Below are 18681 nucleotides of genomic sequence, written 5' to 3' on the forward strand. Positions count from 1 at the left end.
AGGAAAATATAGGAGCACAACTGACCAGTTTATCAGTAACCACAGTTACTTGGTACTTGTCTTTGGTCACATGAGGGCAAAATCTGTAAAAATGGACCGAAAAAGTTGTCTTTGACTTAACATTTCTAAGCTTTTATTTAAACATGTCATGTAATCATTTTGGCCTCTTGAGCAACAGCTTGAAGGGATCCAAATGGAAGGTTAAATCCTTTTAAAAATATAAATTATCTACTCTTTCCTGCCCCTTCCTCCTTCCTTTCCCTCTCCATTTACACATACATCCCCTATTTCCTACCTCTTTGAACTATAGCCAGCGGCTGAATGAGGTACATCTCGAGTGTACATGATGGGAGGGGAGGGGGAAATCCATAATGGAAAGATTAAGGGAGGTATAGCTACAACTTGTTCAACAGATACACCTCTTGTAATGAGAATATATTGTAAAATTGGTGTACTGGATATAGGATTAGCTACAGTATTTAAAAAAAAAAAAACAACAACGACCCCAAAAGCAACTAAACTCTTAACACTGCTATGTGATGTTTTCTGCCAATATCTTAGTTGATTCATTCATTTTTACATCAGCAGTTTGGAAATATCTTACTGAAAAAAAAATAACAATAGTAGGAATTTTTTGTTTTTACTTTGTAACCTACTCAAAACGCTGTGTGAAAAATACAGAACTCCACTGTTCCTTTGATCATTTGACGCTCTGTGGGTGAGCAGCTTGTCAGATTTCAGCCTGCCTCAAAAACAAGAAAACAAGCCTGTTTCTATAGTTATGATGGTCTCATGATACGATGGTCTCATGATACAAACAGGACAATGTTTGGCAGGCATGGTGGTGTCCTATGTTAGGCCAGCTGATATGCTTTGCAGCTCAAAGGAGAAAACAAGCTGAGAGGCACACAAGGCCCTTCTTAGTCTGAAACAAAAGCAGCAAACCTTGTTAAACCGTGTTTTGTAATAATCTACAAAGCCTACACAGGCTTTTGGTGAGCTTGATTCCCATGACATTTGCCTTACTACGCTTACAAATGGAACCATTTTACTTCTGAACTAAGTATTTGCTCTGCAAGCGGTGTCTAGTAGTAACTAGTAGTGTATTTGTGAAATATATTTTGGAATCCTATTTATATTAATAACATATTTTATATATTTGATTATTTCTTGGCTCAATTTTGTTTCCAGAATTAAATCATATTTGCACAAAATGTTTAAATCCCGTCATGGCTATTTTTTCGACTTCTCAAGCTTAAAGCAGTTGACTTTTAGCACAGAAAACCAGTGTGTTGATAATGTATGGCTGATAACATCAGTTATGTGACAGATAAATAATTACTACCTGTAATTTTCCTGTGATGTAAACCGGTTGCATCTTTTTGGGTGATTACAAGAAATAGTCTGTAACGTGCTCTGTAAAAAAAAAAAAATAGAAAATTTTTAAACAAAAATGCCCAAAGGGGGTTAAAAAAAAAAAAGGAAAATACAGGTATTTCCACATGTGCCCATGCTCTCTTTTGGAGATTTCTCTTTGGAAAGCTGTTACTGAAGAAGCTCTTCCGTACACATACAGCACACTGATCTGTGCTTCAGTGAGGCAGTGTACAGCTTTCTTTACAGTGACAAATACTGAAATGCTAAAAATAGATCCAGCCTTAAGAATCCCAGATATTTTCAAATAACAAAGAGTGATTTATGTGAGCTCATTTTGCACTTTGACAAAATATAGAGGCCCTTTTGTACTATGATTAGCAAGGGTGCTGATGTCAGTTCGCTTGTCTAGCTTTAAGCTTTATTCTGCTGCTAAATTGTGCTTTGTACTGTAATCCAGAGAACCTTTGTATCTGCCTTATTAGTGTGTAGTTTATGGAATTGCTTTTGGTTTTGAATATAATCTGTGCCAGTTTCAGTGAGTGTGACTCATTATAGGACTGAAATAAACGTCCACATATGCACTATGTGAAAACTCTGCAAAAACAGTAGCAGGTGCTGGTAGGCTAAATTCAATGTTTTAAGTACTTTATAGTTGCTGTTTTGTAGCCTGAAGGGCTGAAAGGAAATTCCTTTAGCTGGTTGTTTTTTCTCAGTTTTAGAGAATCCTATTTACTCGTTAATGCTCAACAGAGATTATCAGAATTGCTAAGAACCTTTTACTCCTTAACATAGTACTAGAAATAAACTTATAGAAGAGGCACACCTGGTTGGTACAGAGTTGATGGGGGTTTTTGCATGGTGTTTTGTTGTTGCACAAATTATGAGATAAAACACATCGTGCTTCTCAACTGCTCTTGTCCCTCTCCTATCTCTAATCTCTTCCCTCCTGATTTCAGCTTTGAAAATTTCATCTGGGTGGCTGAGGACTGAGGTTAAAGATAAAGGCAATTTTTGAAGCAGGAGAGTTTTGCAGTTTGGTTTATAACAGTTATCTGTGACCAACCTTGCCTGGAGAGAGAGCCTCCGATACTGACATTTCCTGTTATCCCAGCATCTAAGTTGTCACTTGATTTGGAAACAGGAAACAAAACAAACTTTGCTAGTGTTTTTGGGTCACTGTTAGACAGTGCTTATCCAGCTGTGCTACTAGAATATACCCGTATTTGAAATCTAAATTTGAAGGGGTTTCGTCTGTTATGTTTTCTAGTTCTGTATTTGAGTGTTCATCCAGTTAAACTTATTGCTACCATGGAAATAGTTATTTGAGACTTTGACTTGATTCACACAGTTCAACATTTAAAGGCATATGCTGTATTCATCATAATATAATCCACAATAAATACAATACACTATACATATATATTGTACAACTACAATAAATACACTTGTTTTGTGAAATATAGACGTTATCTTAAAATCAAATAACTTTTTGAGTGTTGGTAGTTGGAGAATGGATCACAAGCCTTAATTAAGCTGTCTGGCATTTTTCCCTTCCTCCTGTTTTCTGTATTATCTTTTCATAATAGCTTTCTAAGCTTGATACCCCAAAAAGGCATTCCCACTTCACAATGAGGGTTTTGTGAGTCTCCGGGGCCAAGCTGACGATGCTAGTTCAGAGCTGGGAGATGGCAATGCAGTTCTCCCTCTTTGTCCTTTATGTCCTCCTTCTACTAGTTTGTTTGAAGGTAACAGCTGCATAAAAATGAAATGGAAGCACTCTTGTGCCTCACAAAAAGGTCTCGGAATCTTTTCCTAATACATAGTAAGAAACACTTGTTTTGAAACCTACTCCCAGTGTGTAAGGGACATCACACATCTCGACCTCTTCTGGGACCATCCTTGCTGATTTCACTCCTTTCCTTGGTTAGCCTGCAACCAGAGCTGACCAAAAGGAAAATGCACTCACCTGTCTTATTTGTACATTTCTTCTGTTGTTTTATGTGTTTTTTTGATCTTCCAAAGGACTTGCTGACAACCTCGTTTGAGTATCCCAAAAAAGTTTTAAATGGGCTGCCTTGGGGCACGGTGCGAGCCTGTAGCGTGATGTGCAGGGACTTGGCTACTGCGTTGATTTTTCTTGGTCTCCAACTTTGCTGGAAAGCGTAAGAACAAATGGATGACACAGTGATGGCTCCCCACTGTGCCTGGGCTCTGCTTTCAGATTTCTGACTCTGAAGGCAGTGCAGCTCTTCCAGTGGGCAGTGGCAGTACGTCTGGTTTCTTCTGCTATGCCTGTTATCCTGGACTTGGGGCATATAAAGAAGCTTGCAGCATAGAATGTTGTGTTGCTGGTAGAGCTGAGGAACAAGTGGGGCAATAAAGTTGCTGTTGGAAGCAACAGGACCGCCGTATGCAAACCTTGTTTTCTTAGTTTAACGCCTTTGATCAGAATTGTAACAGGTGATGGAGGCCCACGGGAATGAAAGGCAGCTGAGGATCAGTTAGAAGATGAGGCAGTTTAGTTGTGCTTTTCTCTCAGACCAGCTTCTTTGTCTCTGCAGCTTCAGGAGGGCTGGTGTAATAGGCACAGCATCAGATTATCAAATATATTTCTTCTGTGGATGTACCTTCCCCAAAGACTGGCTTTATGTGGTAAAATTATAACATTTGGTCATTCTCTCCATCCTCGTCTCTCTAATGGTTTCAAAAAGAATAATGTAGCTCTTTTTCTGTGAGAAGTACTACTGTAGAAATATTATGAGGTTCTGAGTGCAGTGGTCCCCTGGCATCGAGGCGAGTGTACAATGTGAGCATTGTCTGTTCTTTAAATGCAGGTCAACCATTGTTATCAGTGAAAAATTCAGTTAAAATGCATCAGCCTGAAGCAACAGATATTGGAAACAAAATGCTATGCAGCACTGAAAAATGTATTTTATTTTGTCTTCCCCATGCCTATGAGAGCTTCCTTCAAAGGCTTTTGTGTGGAGTTTCCCCCCCCCCCTCCCTTCTGGTCCCCTTCCCCCTTTTTTTTCTTTACTGGATTCATTCTTTCTCATTTTGTAAAAAGTGATTTAATTTATATATCCACTCGTTATAAGCGAAGCTAAGAAATAAACTTCAAAATACAAATCCACTAATCCTCAAGTCCACTGCTGTAACAATACCTAGGTAGATTGTATTAAATGCAGGTATCTGGTGTGTAATCTCTTAAAATAATAATTGGACTATTTATTAACACTTGGTTCAACCCAGGTTGAAGCCATGCACAAAACAGTTTTAAAGTCTGATTTCTTCTAATTTTTCTCCCTTTTTTCTCTCTCCAATTTTCAGGCATGGAAGAGAAGATGGTTTGTTCTTCGGAGCGGCCGTTTAACGGGGGATCCGGATGTGTTGGAATACTACAAAAATGACCATGCCAAGAAGCCTATCCGTATTATTGACTTAAATTTGTGTCAACAAGTGGATGCTGGATTAACGTTCAACAAAAAAGAGTTTGAAAACAGCTATATTTTTGATATCAACACTATAGACCGAGTTTTCTATTTGGTAGCAGACAGCGAGGAGGAGATGAATAAGTGGGTCCGATGTATCTGTGATATCTGTGGGTTCAACCCTACAGATGAGGGTAAGTTCTGTTGCTTTTTCTGAGAAGCTGCAGTGCCTACATGCAAAGAATGTTTCAAAGATCAGATGGCTATCTTTAGCTGGCATATGTTTTAAAACTCGTATCCATTGGCTATGAAACTTCGTTGTTACTCTTTGAAAAAAGCAAGCAGAACAGAGGGAGATGTGAAGAACTTGTTACAAATTGAGTGTGCCATAGAACTTGGATGACGCTCTTCTGTTTTACATGGCATTAGGTCTTGAGAACACAGGGAAAAATCTTTAAGTAAAATCATGTGCAGCAGTAGATCATCATAATCATCAAAGGAATCCCATTTGGTATAAAAACATATGGTTATGCAAGCAGGAATGAGTGCAAAATGTCAGGTTTCTAATATTACCATTTCTCCGTCTGCTTTGGAACTTGGGGGAAAAAAATCCACCCCCCACCAGCTAAAACAAACAAAAAATAACTTGTAGTTTTGCACTATCCAGCTCTAATCCTACCAAAATAGACATTTTGTGAAGGCAGCTTGTAGGAAACAGGATGGTGTGTTTAATTCCTTACAAATACCTTGTGGCCATTGCTTGTCCTGAATCCATTCTTATTTATTTACTTATTATTCCTGCATTCCTTGTGGAGATTAGTGGGTTGCATGACTTGCTGTTGCTCTGTGCACAGTCCCAAGAAAAGATTAAATACGTGGTAAGAGGGTTATGAATAAGGCATGCCTGACTGAAGGGGCTAGAATTAAATCCCTGCTTTTTGCAGGATTGTGGATTGAGGGAGGTGAAGGGAAAAAGGGCTTGCATCACTTCTGCTCTAGCCAGATCTTGAAAAGTGACTGGAAAATACTGTGCTCTGAAGAGGGGCCCTTTTCTTTCTCGTTGCTGCAGTTTTGAACTAAAACTTTATCACGAAAACCTGATCTGTGAATTACCAGTCAAATAGCAAATTCAGTGAAGGGCGCTTGTTTTGACAGTTCCAGCATATTTTCATGGCATCCTGAACATACCCGAGACCACCCACAGCACGTTTCTAAGAGCGATTGCCGGGTGATTCAGTGTTCAGTCTGCCAGGCATCCCTTGCCTACGGGAGAGGGGTGGGCAGGTGGTTGCCTTTCAGTGGATAACACACGAGTGCACCAGTGCAGCTGTGGGCAGGAGGTGCACAGAAGCCTAAGGTTCTGGGGGCAAACTAGGAATCTGGGAATTAAGGAGGAAACGTGTTTAACTGGCAGCTCTTTGGCAGAGCACAAAGGAGCTCGTGTCTGTTGCGTGGAAGGGAGAGGTAGAGTCCCCTAAAAACCGTGAGGCCTTTCCTCTGAGGGCTGGTTTATTGCTCATCCTTAATTTTCTGTTGGTGGTTACAACATCTGTTGGTGAACTGAAGGTGAAACACGCTATGGATGTGAAGAGATCTAACTATAGCATCACAGGCCATTTGGACCAAAACTGGTTTTTGCTCCAGTCAGTTGTATTGATAAATTATCCCCATTGTACTTTCATTGCGTGTTTCATCTTGGGCATTTTAGCTTTGCCTGGATTATTCCAACACCTTTACTTCACACAACTGACAGTTGACAGTACTGTCTGGTTTATGGGTTTAGTAATGTCTTGCAGTGAATTGAGGAAGCATTTAAAAAAGGAAAATGGGAAAATCAGTTGCTGAGTGTTTATTGCCAAGTTCTTATTTTTCCAAGATGAATCTTCCTACTAGTGGAAGAGCAAGTCATAAATGTACTTTATAAAATCTGTGTTAATCTCCAGTTTATTTTGAGAAGTTCAAGAATAGGTGAAGTTCAGGCAGTAAAAAAGCACTATTAATATGCTCTTGTGAGACCCCACCTGGAGTATGCATACAGTTCTGGCGTCCCCAGCATAAGGACATGGAACTGTTGGAGCAAGTCCTGAGGAGGGCCATAAAGTTGATAGGAGGACTGGAGCATCTCCCCTACAAAGACGGGCTGAGAAAGTTGGGGCTGTTCAGCCTGGAGAAGAGGAGGTTGCGTGGAGACATCACAGAAACCTTTCAGTGTCTGAAGGGGGTTTACAGGGAAGCTGGAGAGGGACTCTTCGTTAGGCACTGTAGTGATGGGACAAGGAGTAATTGTTACAAATTGAAAGAGGGGAATTTTAGGTTAGATATATGGAAGAAATTCTTTACTGTGAGAGTAGTGAGACATTGGAACAGTGTTGCCCAGGGAGGTTGCAGTTCCTCCAGTCCTGGCAGTGTTCAAAGCCAGATTGGATAAGGCCTTGAGCAATCTGGTCTAGTGGAATGTATCCCTGCCCGTGGCAGAGGTGGGACTAGATGATCTTTAATGTCCATTCCAAACCCTTAACATTCTATGATTCTATGATTTTAGTCTTGAACTGAACAAAATGAGTGTATGGGGCATAACTGATCTCCCCTTTAGCCTATGGAAGCAGAGGATAGTTTTCTTTGAGGCTGGACAAAATGTCTCTTGCCAGACAGGTTAAGGGCTGTGTTATGAGAGGACTGTCGTTGGCATCCTTTGCTCCATGAAGGACTAGGGGCACTAGGTCCTATTGCTCCTGCTGGTGTTTGTTTGGAAGCCCAGGCCCATTGTCTCCTTGGATTTACAAAGGAAGAAGTTACAAGTTATGGTGGCTAGTGCTATTAGAAAACAAATATGGAGTTGTTATTTTTGGTGTTGGGAGGAATTAGGGACAAAGAGTTGTCATAACTGTAGACAGACCAAAAAAATAAAGATCACTTCAGAGTAGCTGTGAGCTGTTCTTTTCATACTTAGTGAAGACTCAGAGATTCCTATGATGCTTAGTTTGTGTTTATTTTTTCAGAAATTATTTTGAGTACTCATTTTTACCTAATGCTTTGCTGTGACCTTCCAACTGGAAATTGGTCTATGCCTGTGCGATCTCTTCATTGTGGAGATCTGCAACATTGCATTTGTATTTGGACATAGATAACTTTATGTTCTTCAGTCATTATTACCAGCCATTGAGTCTCCAGATTTCTGATTGCATCATAGTATTGTGTAATCTGTAATGATTTCATTGCAATTACAATATATGCAATATATGGCTTTTTACAGGGAGTTTCTTTTAAGAAAGGGTTCACAGTGGTTTAGGTATTTTAATCTTACAGCAAGCCAGAAACATGAAGGAATTTTTTTCTTTTAAATAAGGTAAATGATTCACTTTCAAAAATTAATTTCTGGGTACTTGCTATGTTTTCTTCAGCTAATGCTTCTTTTTCATTTGTTTTCAAATGTAAATTTTGTTTCTGTAGCATCTTTCTTTTTAAAATGCATGTGGAAAGGTGAAGGAAGCTACACATGAACGTGGGGTTTAGGTTTACCTCAGAGTTTCATATTGCACTTTTAACATTCATATTTTGTCTGTAAGGTCATAATATAATAAGTCATCTAGAAGTTAAAATGGAACTATGAGCAAAAATGTGTCACCTGTGTTTTGTGTGCTTTGAACTCCAGTAGGAGACATTCTGGGGTGGAGAGAGTAAATAGACCTAGGAAATGTCTGTTCTCTGCCTGGTGCTGTGGTGCCTTAGTTGTTATCTGAAGAGAGAAGTTACTTGTTTTTCTCTCAGTGAGTGATGTAACAATAAAAAAAACCCTTCTAAGGATATCTAAGCACAGGCTGTGAAAGCCCTTCCCTGGAATTCAGTAGACATCTGTGATGAATGTTCTATACGTGATCCAGCTCCATGTTTCTGTAATTTAGTGAATTGCGTGCTTGGCAGAGCAGGGGAAGGAGGAAATAATCTTACTGTATGCAAACATGTTACTTGCATGTATTCATTTGAATAAAGATAGCAATGGCAAAGTAAACCAGAAGAAATAACAAGGCAAAGCAGAAGAAAAAAAAAAAGGGAAGAACAAGACATTGAAATCTACTATTACATTTACACAAATAATTACATGTGGTAAAGAAAGTTTGTCATCAGAAGGGCCGTACTTTGAAGGAGATGCAGCTTTTTTCACACACGGCACTTTCAAAGTCTGCAGTGTTTCTGTTCAGGTAGCTGCTCTCTGGTGTGTGCCTCTCATGCCTTCTGCCTTTGGGTCAATTGTTTTTGGAGAACCATGCTTTTTTTTCATGGTGTTCTGATGATCCATGCACTGCAGGTTGATCACAGCTGGGTTGCAGTATCAGTGACAGGATGAACATGACTTCACCTTGCCATCCTGGCTCCTTGTATCCTCTCCAGTGCTGCATGGTCAGGCATCACCACAGCTGCACTGTGTCCGTGGTTTCCATCTCCGATCAGGATATCCCTGTGTTGCCTGTGACACATGCATGGAACAGACAACAGGCTCTGCCACTAACAACTTACTGTCTGCAGTAAGAGACATCAGCACAGGAGCAGGGGCAGGGGAAGAAGTGAAAGCAAACAAGGTGGCTTTGACCATTGTGACGGTGTCAGTGCCTCAGGTGTTGGACTCTGGTTGAGCTCTGGGCTTTTTTCCAGAAGAGGTTTTCAGGAGGTCTTTGATAAATAGTGGACACTGGAGGTGTTTTGGGTGCCATTCCTGCCTGAAGGGTTTGCCCCTAAGAAATAAAAAATGTTATTCTTTGACAACTTTAAGTGGATGATGGAAGTTGGAACACTTGGCAAATCAAAATTGCCATCCCCATAACATGGGGAGAAGAGTAGAGACCTTGATCATGGAAGGACTCAAAAGTAAGGACAAATAGCAAAAGCGAGGACTAAAAGCTCACTTTTAGATGAAGGAAGGGAGGCTCTGGAGGGGCATAAAGAGAAATGCATTAACAGAGTAATAAGCTTAAAAAAAATTTGCAACAAGTTTACACCATGGGGGTGATGTACCTAATGACGAGTTTTTGTACCTCTTAGACATTATTTACTAGAAAGAATGTTGGCTCAAAGGTGACATGCCAGAAGGATGAGTGACTGGTGACCTGGAGTGCAGTAAAGAATAGCATAAAAGGACTGAGTTAAGCATTAGGAGAGAGACCCTCCAGAGAAGGACTGTGGGTCTATTCTCTTAAAAGTGAGGCAGTAGGTTTAGAGGGAATAGTTGCACAAGGGCATCTCTTTTCTGGAGGCTTTTTTTTAGTTGTTTGGTTTGAGTAAAGTTTCAGGGATAATGGCTGCTGGCACATATAAACATGATTTTTTTATTTTTTTTTAAGGATGGAATTGCGGAGAAGAAGGTGAGGATAGACTGTGATGATGCTAGAGTTATGTGGCAAAATTGCATAGGAATAACCAAATTTTTGACAGAGGTGGTAGCTGGTGGCTCAAGAGCTGAGTAAAGGGAGGCAAAGCTGAGATGATCATTGCCTATTATCCAAAGAAGAAAGAGAAGACAAGCAGAGAGGACTAATATGTCTTCAGCTTCAGATAATGTGGTAAAAGAATAGGTGGTTAAGTGAGATGATGGTGAATAGAGCACAAAATCTGTAACTGTAGGTCTTCCCTTACAAGATGTGAGGAAAAAATACATCTATTTAAAAGATAATTTACTATCAGGGGTACAATCAGTGTCTTAATCTTGAGTGTTTGGGGTTATTATCTTAAGCTGCCAGCTGCATGTAACAGAAGTTCACATGGAAGGTGATTCTGGTCTTCCTTGAGGAAAAATAAACTGAATCTAGGTAATTAACTTCATTTTCCCTGGTTCCTGCTGGACACCTTTTGTGCCACTAACATCACCTAACGAGGCCCTGGGAGAAGGGGATTGCAGGAAAACTGTTCTGCAGGTTGCTGGCTCTCAAGCTGTGAGGTGCTGGGAGGCAGGCACAAGGATGCCCACGGTCCCAGGCACTGTGCTGGAGCCCCAGCTGGGAAAACTCACCTGGTGGTCAGAGAACTGTGGCTATGCTGAGGAGAGCTCTGGGCTTTGTTAGAGAAAAAAAAAAATCCCAAGTGTTTTAATGTGGTGGGCTGCACTGTTTCTCTTCACAAGCACCTACAGAAGTTAGTCTATAACAGGACTTCTTGATTATTTTTCTTGTGTCACCCAGCCTGTGAGCCATCTGAGGATGGAGAGAACAGGCTACAGATGTTTCTTTCTTTTTTCTCCTTTTGAATGAACAGTCTTCAAAAGAAAATTGCAGGTGGAGAAGGGGAATAACTTCTGAGTGGAAATGTTTCTAGTATTTTCAAATCCTAAATGGGTAACCAGAAGTGTAGCTTAAAATTACATATGAACTGCAGATAGTAAGTACTAAATTTTAGCTGTTAGCTCTGAAAGCTGAAAACTTCAGCATGTGATAGGAACCTAGTCATATTTCTGGTTCAGATGCAGGAGGCACAGTTGTCCAAAGCATAATGTACAGTGAGCAACTGCTCATTAGTGTTCTTTAGGGTATCATGTTTGTCTTCAGAAAAACAGAGATACGGTGAGATTACGTTAAACTAAGGAAACAAACTTATGAAATGCACAGGAACTCTTAATTAAAGTATTTAAAAAGATCTTCTCTGAGTATAGCAGGAAGGTTCAGAATTGAGGTTTACTGCATGGATTTCATAGGGGTTGCAAGCTGATCACTTATGCTGAAAACCAAACCCAGGATCTTGTGTCTGTGCACCCTCTGGGCTGGATCTGGCTCTCACCTATTGAGTCAGTGTGTGAGCAGAGCAAGTGCCTGTCTGTCTGTGCCCCTCAGTGTACATGTGCTTGTGCTCTGGGCAGGCACATCAGACATGTGGCCCTTTGATTCCAGGATCTTTCACTTGAGACCACGTAGAGGCTGACACTAGAGAAAGCTCCAGCAGTGTATTTCAGGATGTATCAGGTTAAGCAGCAGAGATAAGGACTGGACAGACCTAAGTTAAAACAAACAAACAAAAAAGAAACACACTCTCCCCAACAAAAAAAAAACAAGAAAACAACAAAAAGTTCTTTTAAGGTTTAAACTGAAGCTATGAAGTTTTTGTATTTTTGTTAAGGCTTCTACTGTTGTATCTGTAAATTTTTGCTCAAAGTTATTACTTTGACATTTTGTTGGCCATTAATTATTTTAATAACATCTGCATCATAGCAAATGGATTGAATGAAGCATCTCAGAAGAATAGAGGAATCATGCCACTGCATATCTGTTGCTGATTCACTGTTCCAATGGGAAAATCCCATTTCTATTTTCATGTTTCTACCTATAAGCTGGAAAGAATGCATTTTCTTACTTGGATTGCAATTTTGACATTTAAAGAAATACTTGCTGTAATGAGGCCTCTCTGTTTTGTGCACTATGAGAACATTCCAAGTATTTACATAATTAGAATATTAAGAGACTATATATCATAGTTTAGAAAACAATTTAAATTTTGCTTTCATTTAAAAAAAACCCCAAACCAAAACACATACCTAATCCTAAATGGCAACTCTCACACTCAAATCTTCCAGGTTGTCCACAAAGCACAGATATAGGAATTTGTGGAATAAAGAAGCTTTATATAGGTAAGAAGGAAGAAAGGGAAGCCTTTTATTATTCTTGTTCAGAAAATGCTCTTTTTACCTCATTAGTTTTATGAAATGCAAAAATGGTTTTGAGGGAAAAAGTATGAATTCTAGCAAAGATGATGTCTGTAACTGCTCTTAAAAAAACAGCTGAGAACAGATAAAACTGTTGCCCTGTTTTGAGAAAGCTGCTTGTTCTAGCTGCACTGAATGTAGAAATTATAAAAACAAAATAGGATTCTTCTTAGACTCATTTGCATGTTAAATATTCTGGCTGTTTTTCCAGCTCCCAGTTATTTCAAAGCAGTCCGAGTGTCTGAGCTCTGGGAACAAACCAAATGACTTACAATGCTCTTTGGTGTGCAGATGACCCCTTCCCTAAAAATCTGCTAGTCCAAAGTGGAGCAAGTTGATGATTGTACTCTTTGAAATCATAATAGGCTGCTGGGAGAGAAACTTTCCTTCATATCAGCTTCAGAACTACATGGCTAAAGAGAACATTTGAGGGGGTACAGATAGGCAAACAGCATTCATTTGCTCAGTGATGAAAGCTTTAACATGCCTGTTTTCTTTGTAGTCAAATTTGAAATCCCATCAATGCATAAAAGCAAATATGAAGTAGCCCAGCATGAAGTGCTTTAGACTAAATTCACTTGCTCTTTAAATCAGTCATTAACCCACTCTATTTAATACATACAAAATGCCTGTATGAGGATGAATTTCAGATCAGAAAGTTGGTATTTTAATAGTTTAGTGCTCTATCCACTGGGAAAAAAAAAAAAATCAACCAAACCACACACAAACCCCACAACACATCCATAGGAGGATCAGGGATTTTATCAAGTGGTATCTGTGTCAAAATAAATGAGGCAGCTCATCAGAAGGAAAATGTCCCTAACGATCCATTACCATTAATGGGTTCGAAATCCTTGCTCAGAGAACAGACCATAAGCCTTCTAGACAGGTGGACAGCATCACCTTTAATATTCAGTAACAATCGAAAGGCAAAGGTTGGGATAGGAATAGAATGAATTATTGTTATGTCTTTGTAAATCAGTGAGAGTGTCCCAGACCTTTTCCTGTGCTTTTTATGCAAGAATTAGTTTCCTTTCTCAAGAGAAAAAAAATAGTAGAGCTAGGAAAGGTGAGGGTGAAGGGAAACCAGATCTGCAATGAAATGGCTTCCGTGCCAGGAAAAATTAAGCAGCACCAACTCAGTAAAACTGTGACAAAGTTGTTTAAAGTTGGGAATGGGGATTGTGAACAGGAGGCTATTGTTCACTGTTTTCTCTGAAGATGGGAGCTGAAGGATATCAAGTGAAGCTATCAGGCAGCAGGTTTAAAATAAAGTGGTTTTCATAACACAAGTAATAACGTGTAGACCTCACTGCCACAGAAGGGTAGTAGAGGCCAAAAAAAAAAAAGGCATTTAAAAGAAGCAGGAGAAGTTCAGAAAACAGTGTGTCAGGGGCTGGTCAGCATTGGCTGTGGATGCAGCCTCTTTCTTCATTGGGGTGCCCCAGAAGCTGGGGGCAGTACATCAGGCTCAATGTCTGCATCAGGCCACCATCAGAGATGGCATCATGGGCTTCAGAGAACACAGATCTGTGCCAGGATGTTCAGCATAATGACCTGCACCACCTTGCCTCATTTCACCAGTCACAGCTTATAGCTAGCCTGTAACTTGTTCTTTCTCTCTCTCACACACTTTTTTCTCAAAGTAACTTTTTCTTTCTCCAACCTTAGTGAATACATTGGTCCTCTTTAACAAGTCTTGATATTATTTTTCCCTGGAAAGTTACCCTTGAGTCTTGCTGCTCTTCCTGGGAATGCCAGTGCGTGGCCTGTTTAATTGCATCAGCGTCACGTAGGCATGCATTTTGCTATATACCTGCTGGGCTCTCCTGTCTACATGAGGTCTGATTGACACACCCATCTTCCCTGGAAGCCCCATGGACATCCTGTTTGATGTCTTTTTTCCCCCCTTGTGTGAACTTGGCACCAAGCAGATTTAATGACATGAAAGCCGTGTGTAGTTGGGGACAAGGAGCAGGGGTGAGGACTGTGGAACGCTGAAGCTCTTGAGGATCTTGTCTGTAAGCGTGGTCAAAGAATGAGACTGTATTTGGCAGGAAACCTTTCCTCTCCACTCTTACTCATGCATTCCTCAGTTCTGGAGGGGACAGGACAGAGATAGTTGTCCTTTCTCTCCACTATCTCTTTTCCAGGAGCAAGATGTACATGCTGGTAGGTCCATTCAGGCACCTCTCTGTTCCTGCTGTTGAACCCCAGCATTAGGAGAGTCAAGAAATACCAGCAGGTGCCTCAAATAGGCTCTTCCGAGCTCTTGAATTTCCTAAATAATAAGAATATTGTTCAAATCCCTGAATGCAGCTTGGTTCTGCTTTTCTCCTGCTAACTAGCTTGATGAATAGGTCAGGCATAACCTTTAATAAAAACTTTTTTTTTTAGGTTATCCTACCTTTTCAGGTAGGTTGAGTTGAGGAATTTTCATACACCTAGACTTCTTCCACCCACATGGGTGTGGTGGGATTTAATTTCTGAGCCTCTGTAAGTGCCCTGGGAGTTCAAAGCAAGTGCTGTTATTTCTATTTCCACGTCTAAATCACTTGTACCTAGTGTACACAGAACTGGAAGCAGGAGGGCTATTTTCTGGGCTGCTCATCTGGTTCTTCCCAGAATAGTACTGAAGTTACTTTGTAGTGCATACCTGACCTGTAAGCCTAACAGGAGCAGGAGCAGTCTGCATTGGATAATAATATGTTCATTTAAACAGTGCTAATAAAAAGCATCCATTCCTGGGATGTGCAAGTTGGAATGTACAATGAGTTGCAAGTACAGGGGAGCCTTGATAATTGAGGAATAATTTGCTTAATTATGTTGTTCTTAGTCAATGTGTCATTAAAACAATGAAAAAGTTAAATGATTGTTTAATGTCGGACTGTCAATATTTTCTAGTCTCCCAGATAATTAAATAGTCAGGATACATGTACTTGGAAGAAAAAAAAGAAGTTACTTTAGAAGATACATGGATAGGAAGTGCATAAGAATTATAAAGATAAGGTTATTCAAAAAAACCCACAATCCCACAATCCTTTCCCCCTGCAAGAGAAACCCAAACCAAGCCAAAACAAAACAAGGAAAAATCCCCCAATCCAACCACAACTGCTTCATTTATTGCACTATAATAAAAAGGTTGGCTTGGTGGAACATAGTACCTATTGTACCTCTGCCTTATTTTTATTGTTCTAAGGAATCTTCCATTGGAAAAGCCGCATTTTTCCTGTTGCTTTTCAGATATTTAGAGTGGGCAGTTCTCAACTGGTGACTAATCTCAAATGTTGAAGTGACCTTGGTCAAAAAAAGGGAGGAATACTTGCAAGTGCTAACTTATAATAACATAACTTATAATAACATATGGGCCTTTGTCTGCTCTTGATTAAAACAACAGATTTGTGTTTTTAGATGTACCAGTGCAGCTGTCAGCACCTTTGTTCTTTCTGTGACCAGAAAGCAGGTTAAGTCAGTCACTAAATAAGGCATAACTTCTGTTTCCAAGGCATACTTAAGAAGTTGACTGCAGTTTGAAAATCTAATGATTTATATATAAATTTAAATACTTTGAAACGAGTCTTAATATCCAGATGTTCTCATGTCCACTGATTTTGACAGATTCGAATTAAAGCCTGAGAATTCTCTCATCCTCTGTTAATAATTTTCTTTTTGTAGTATTGAAAGACTATTTCTTCATTGCATAAGGAATGCTTTGCTCCTGTGTTTGCAGATGCTGTGAAGCCACCAGTCAGTTCTTTACAACCATCTGCTGAGTTACCCTTGCCCGTCAACACTTCACCACCTTCCATGCAAGCAGAATCTTCCCTACCTTCTCCTTACCGGCTTATTAACATCCCCCCACTGGAGTCTTCCTCTGGTCAAGAAGATCCTCAAGACTACTTACTGCTAATAAACTGTCAAAGTAAAAAACCTGAACCCATGAGGTAAGTGACTTTTGTTTCTTAATAACATTTGTTTGTATTACAGGCCAACAGCATTTGTGCTAAAAGCACTTTTTTATTGCCAAAACATTGAGCATTCAGATGCACCTAATCTACCCAAAGAAGCTGCCTGTAACTTCTGCTTTTTTTCTTTCTGTGCTTGAACTTTTTGCAGTAATAATAAATTGTTTGATCAGTGCTAGACCCATATTGTGTTCTTCAAAAGTGTGGGCAGCAATTGCTTGAATGAAGTATAGGAATAATGCAGTGATCCAAGCATCTCATTGTAGCTTGGAGTGGTGCATGGCACAGAGCAGAGAAGTACTCTTTCTTTAGCCACAATCTGGTGTGCTTAATCCAGTTTAGGATTAGAAAAACCTGGAGGAATTTAGCCTTTCTCTCTTCTGGTATTTGGTGACCCAGTTTTGCCAGTTAAAGCTTTCATGGAAGGGATTTAGAAAACATGCTGATATTTGTTATCACCTGCCAGGTTACCACCTCACTGAGTGCAGCAATCTTCTAGTGGTGTTTGTTTACTATTGCTAGCATGGTTCAGACTCTCAAGCCAGAGTAAAAGGCAATTATTTTGTGATAATTAAGAACGCAGGAGGCTGAAATTTAGGACTATTTCCATGTCCTAAATTTTAACTTTTTCCAAATAACAGATATTTAAAAGCAAGCTCAAATAACCTTTATTTTCTGCTGAATAAAGACTACCCACACAGTCAGTTCTCCAGAGGAGTGTGCAATTGGAAATTTTAAGGAAAGCATTTAGAACTTCTACTAAATTAAATGTCTATTTATTTCTCCAACTGCTACTTCTAACTTAAATAAATGCACAGCACCTCCTGCATAGAATACTATGATATTCATGGTAGCTACCTGGGAAATATCACTATGTTTTGCCAGAATGGATCATGGTGGCCATTCCTGGAGTAGCTGCCCAGGGACATAGTGGAATCTGTGTTCTCTTTAAAAAAACTTCAAAAAACCAAAAACCAACCCACCAACAACAAAAAAAAAAAAACAGCAAAAGAACCACAAATGAACTTGACTGGACAAGCTCCTGAGGAGCCTCATCTGATTTTGAAGGGTTTTGCTTAGAGGTATTGGAAGAGCTGGAGCAGATAATCTCCAAAGGTACCTTCTAACTTTGAGTATTCTTTTGGAGAGCCCTATAAATCCCTCTGGCAAACTTCTTTTCTGCAGTAATTTCAAATAAAATTTGCTGGGGTATTTCCAGAAAAATAAACAAAATGTCACACTATTTTTGTGATTGCAGACAAGTACATGGAAGCTGAGGAAAGCTTCCTTTGGAAGTGTTTTCGTGAGTATTTCACATATTTCCTTAGGGCCATACCTTTTAGTGGCGGTACCTTCTTCAACAACACCTTGATGCTCTGCCAGTTTTCCCTCTGCCATGTGCTCTGTGCTCCCTTGGCATTTTTATCTTGCTCTGTTGTGCCTGAGGAGTTTCCTGCTCCATTTACTGATGATTACATGGTAGAAAAGTATCCACCCTTCACAATCTTCCCTGTAAAATCAGGGAATGAACCTACAGTTCCCCCAGAGTATGGAATGTGTAGGTTACAGGCATCATGTAACTCCTGCAGGGGAAGGGGAAACCCAGTGTCTGCTTTCTCGCCGTTAAAGGTTTCAGTGTTTAGTGATGTTTAGAAGCTGAAGCTGAAGCTGAAGCCGAAGAAGTTTGTCACTGTTCCTGCCAAAAGCTTTTAAGAGTTTGGTATTCATTCCAGAACAACTTGGCAGAGGAATCTTGACTTTCATTTCAGCACCCCGGCCCATCAGAAATGTGTCTGCCTGCTTCTGTGAGGGATGGGCACAGAGCAGAAGTTTAACACCACCACATGAAGTGTGTTTTTAGGAATTATGAAGGTTGAGGTGTGTAATTCACTTTCTGACCTGATTTCCACAGTTATGTGACAAGTGTGTTAAGTAGAGGCTGAGGAGACCGTAAAAGGGGACAGAAACTGTGGCAAAGTAGAGAGTCCATGAACAGCCTGCAGAATTTCTCAAGAAAGACACTGATGACACAGGGGAGAAGGTACTGGGGCAGGCAGAAGGTCCAATGGCGATAAAATGCCCAGTGAACTGAGAAAGAACTGATCAAAATCTTTGGGAGTGTAGAGATTGTTTAAATGAATAATGGTTTTGTAGGAACATTTGAAGACAGTGAAACATTGGCATTGTGATCACTTGGATATTATATGGGCTTAGTGTATTAAGTAAA

General features: G+C 39.9%; 1 protein-coding gene across 4 annotated transcripts in view; it reads left to right on the top strand.

The window, feature by feature from the left end:
* GAB1 (GRB2 associated binding protein 1) overlaps positions 1-18681 on the top strand; it is a 100701-nt gene that overhangs the window by 53514 nt on the left and 28506 nt on the right. For all 4 annotated transcript variants that reach the window (XM_032685372.1, XM_032685375.1, XM_032685376.1 and 1 more), the window contains exons 2-3: positions 4708-5002; positions 16220-16433. In XM_032685372.1, the coding sequence (XP_032541263.1) occupies positions 4708-5002; positions 16220-16433 (509 nt within the window). The remainder of the gene's footprint in view (positions 1-4707; positions 5003-16219; positions 16434-18681) is intronic.

Source organism: Chiroxiphia lanceolata, chromosome 4 (assembly GCF_009829145.1).
Source record: "Chiroxiphia lanceolata isolate bChiLan1 chromosome 4, bChiLan1.pri, whole genome shotgun sequence".
In the NCBI taxonomy this organism is placed as follows: domain Eukaryota; kingdom Metazoa; phylum Chordata; class Aves; order Passeriformes; family Pipridae; genus Chiroxiphia; species Chiroxiphia lanceolata.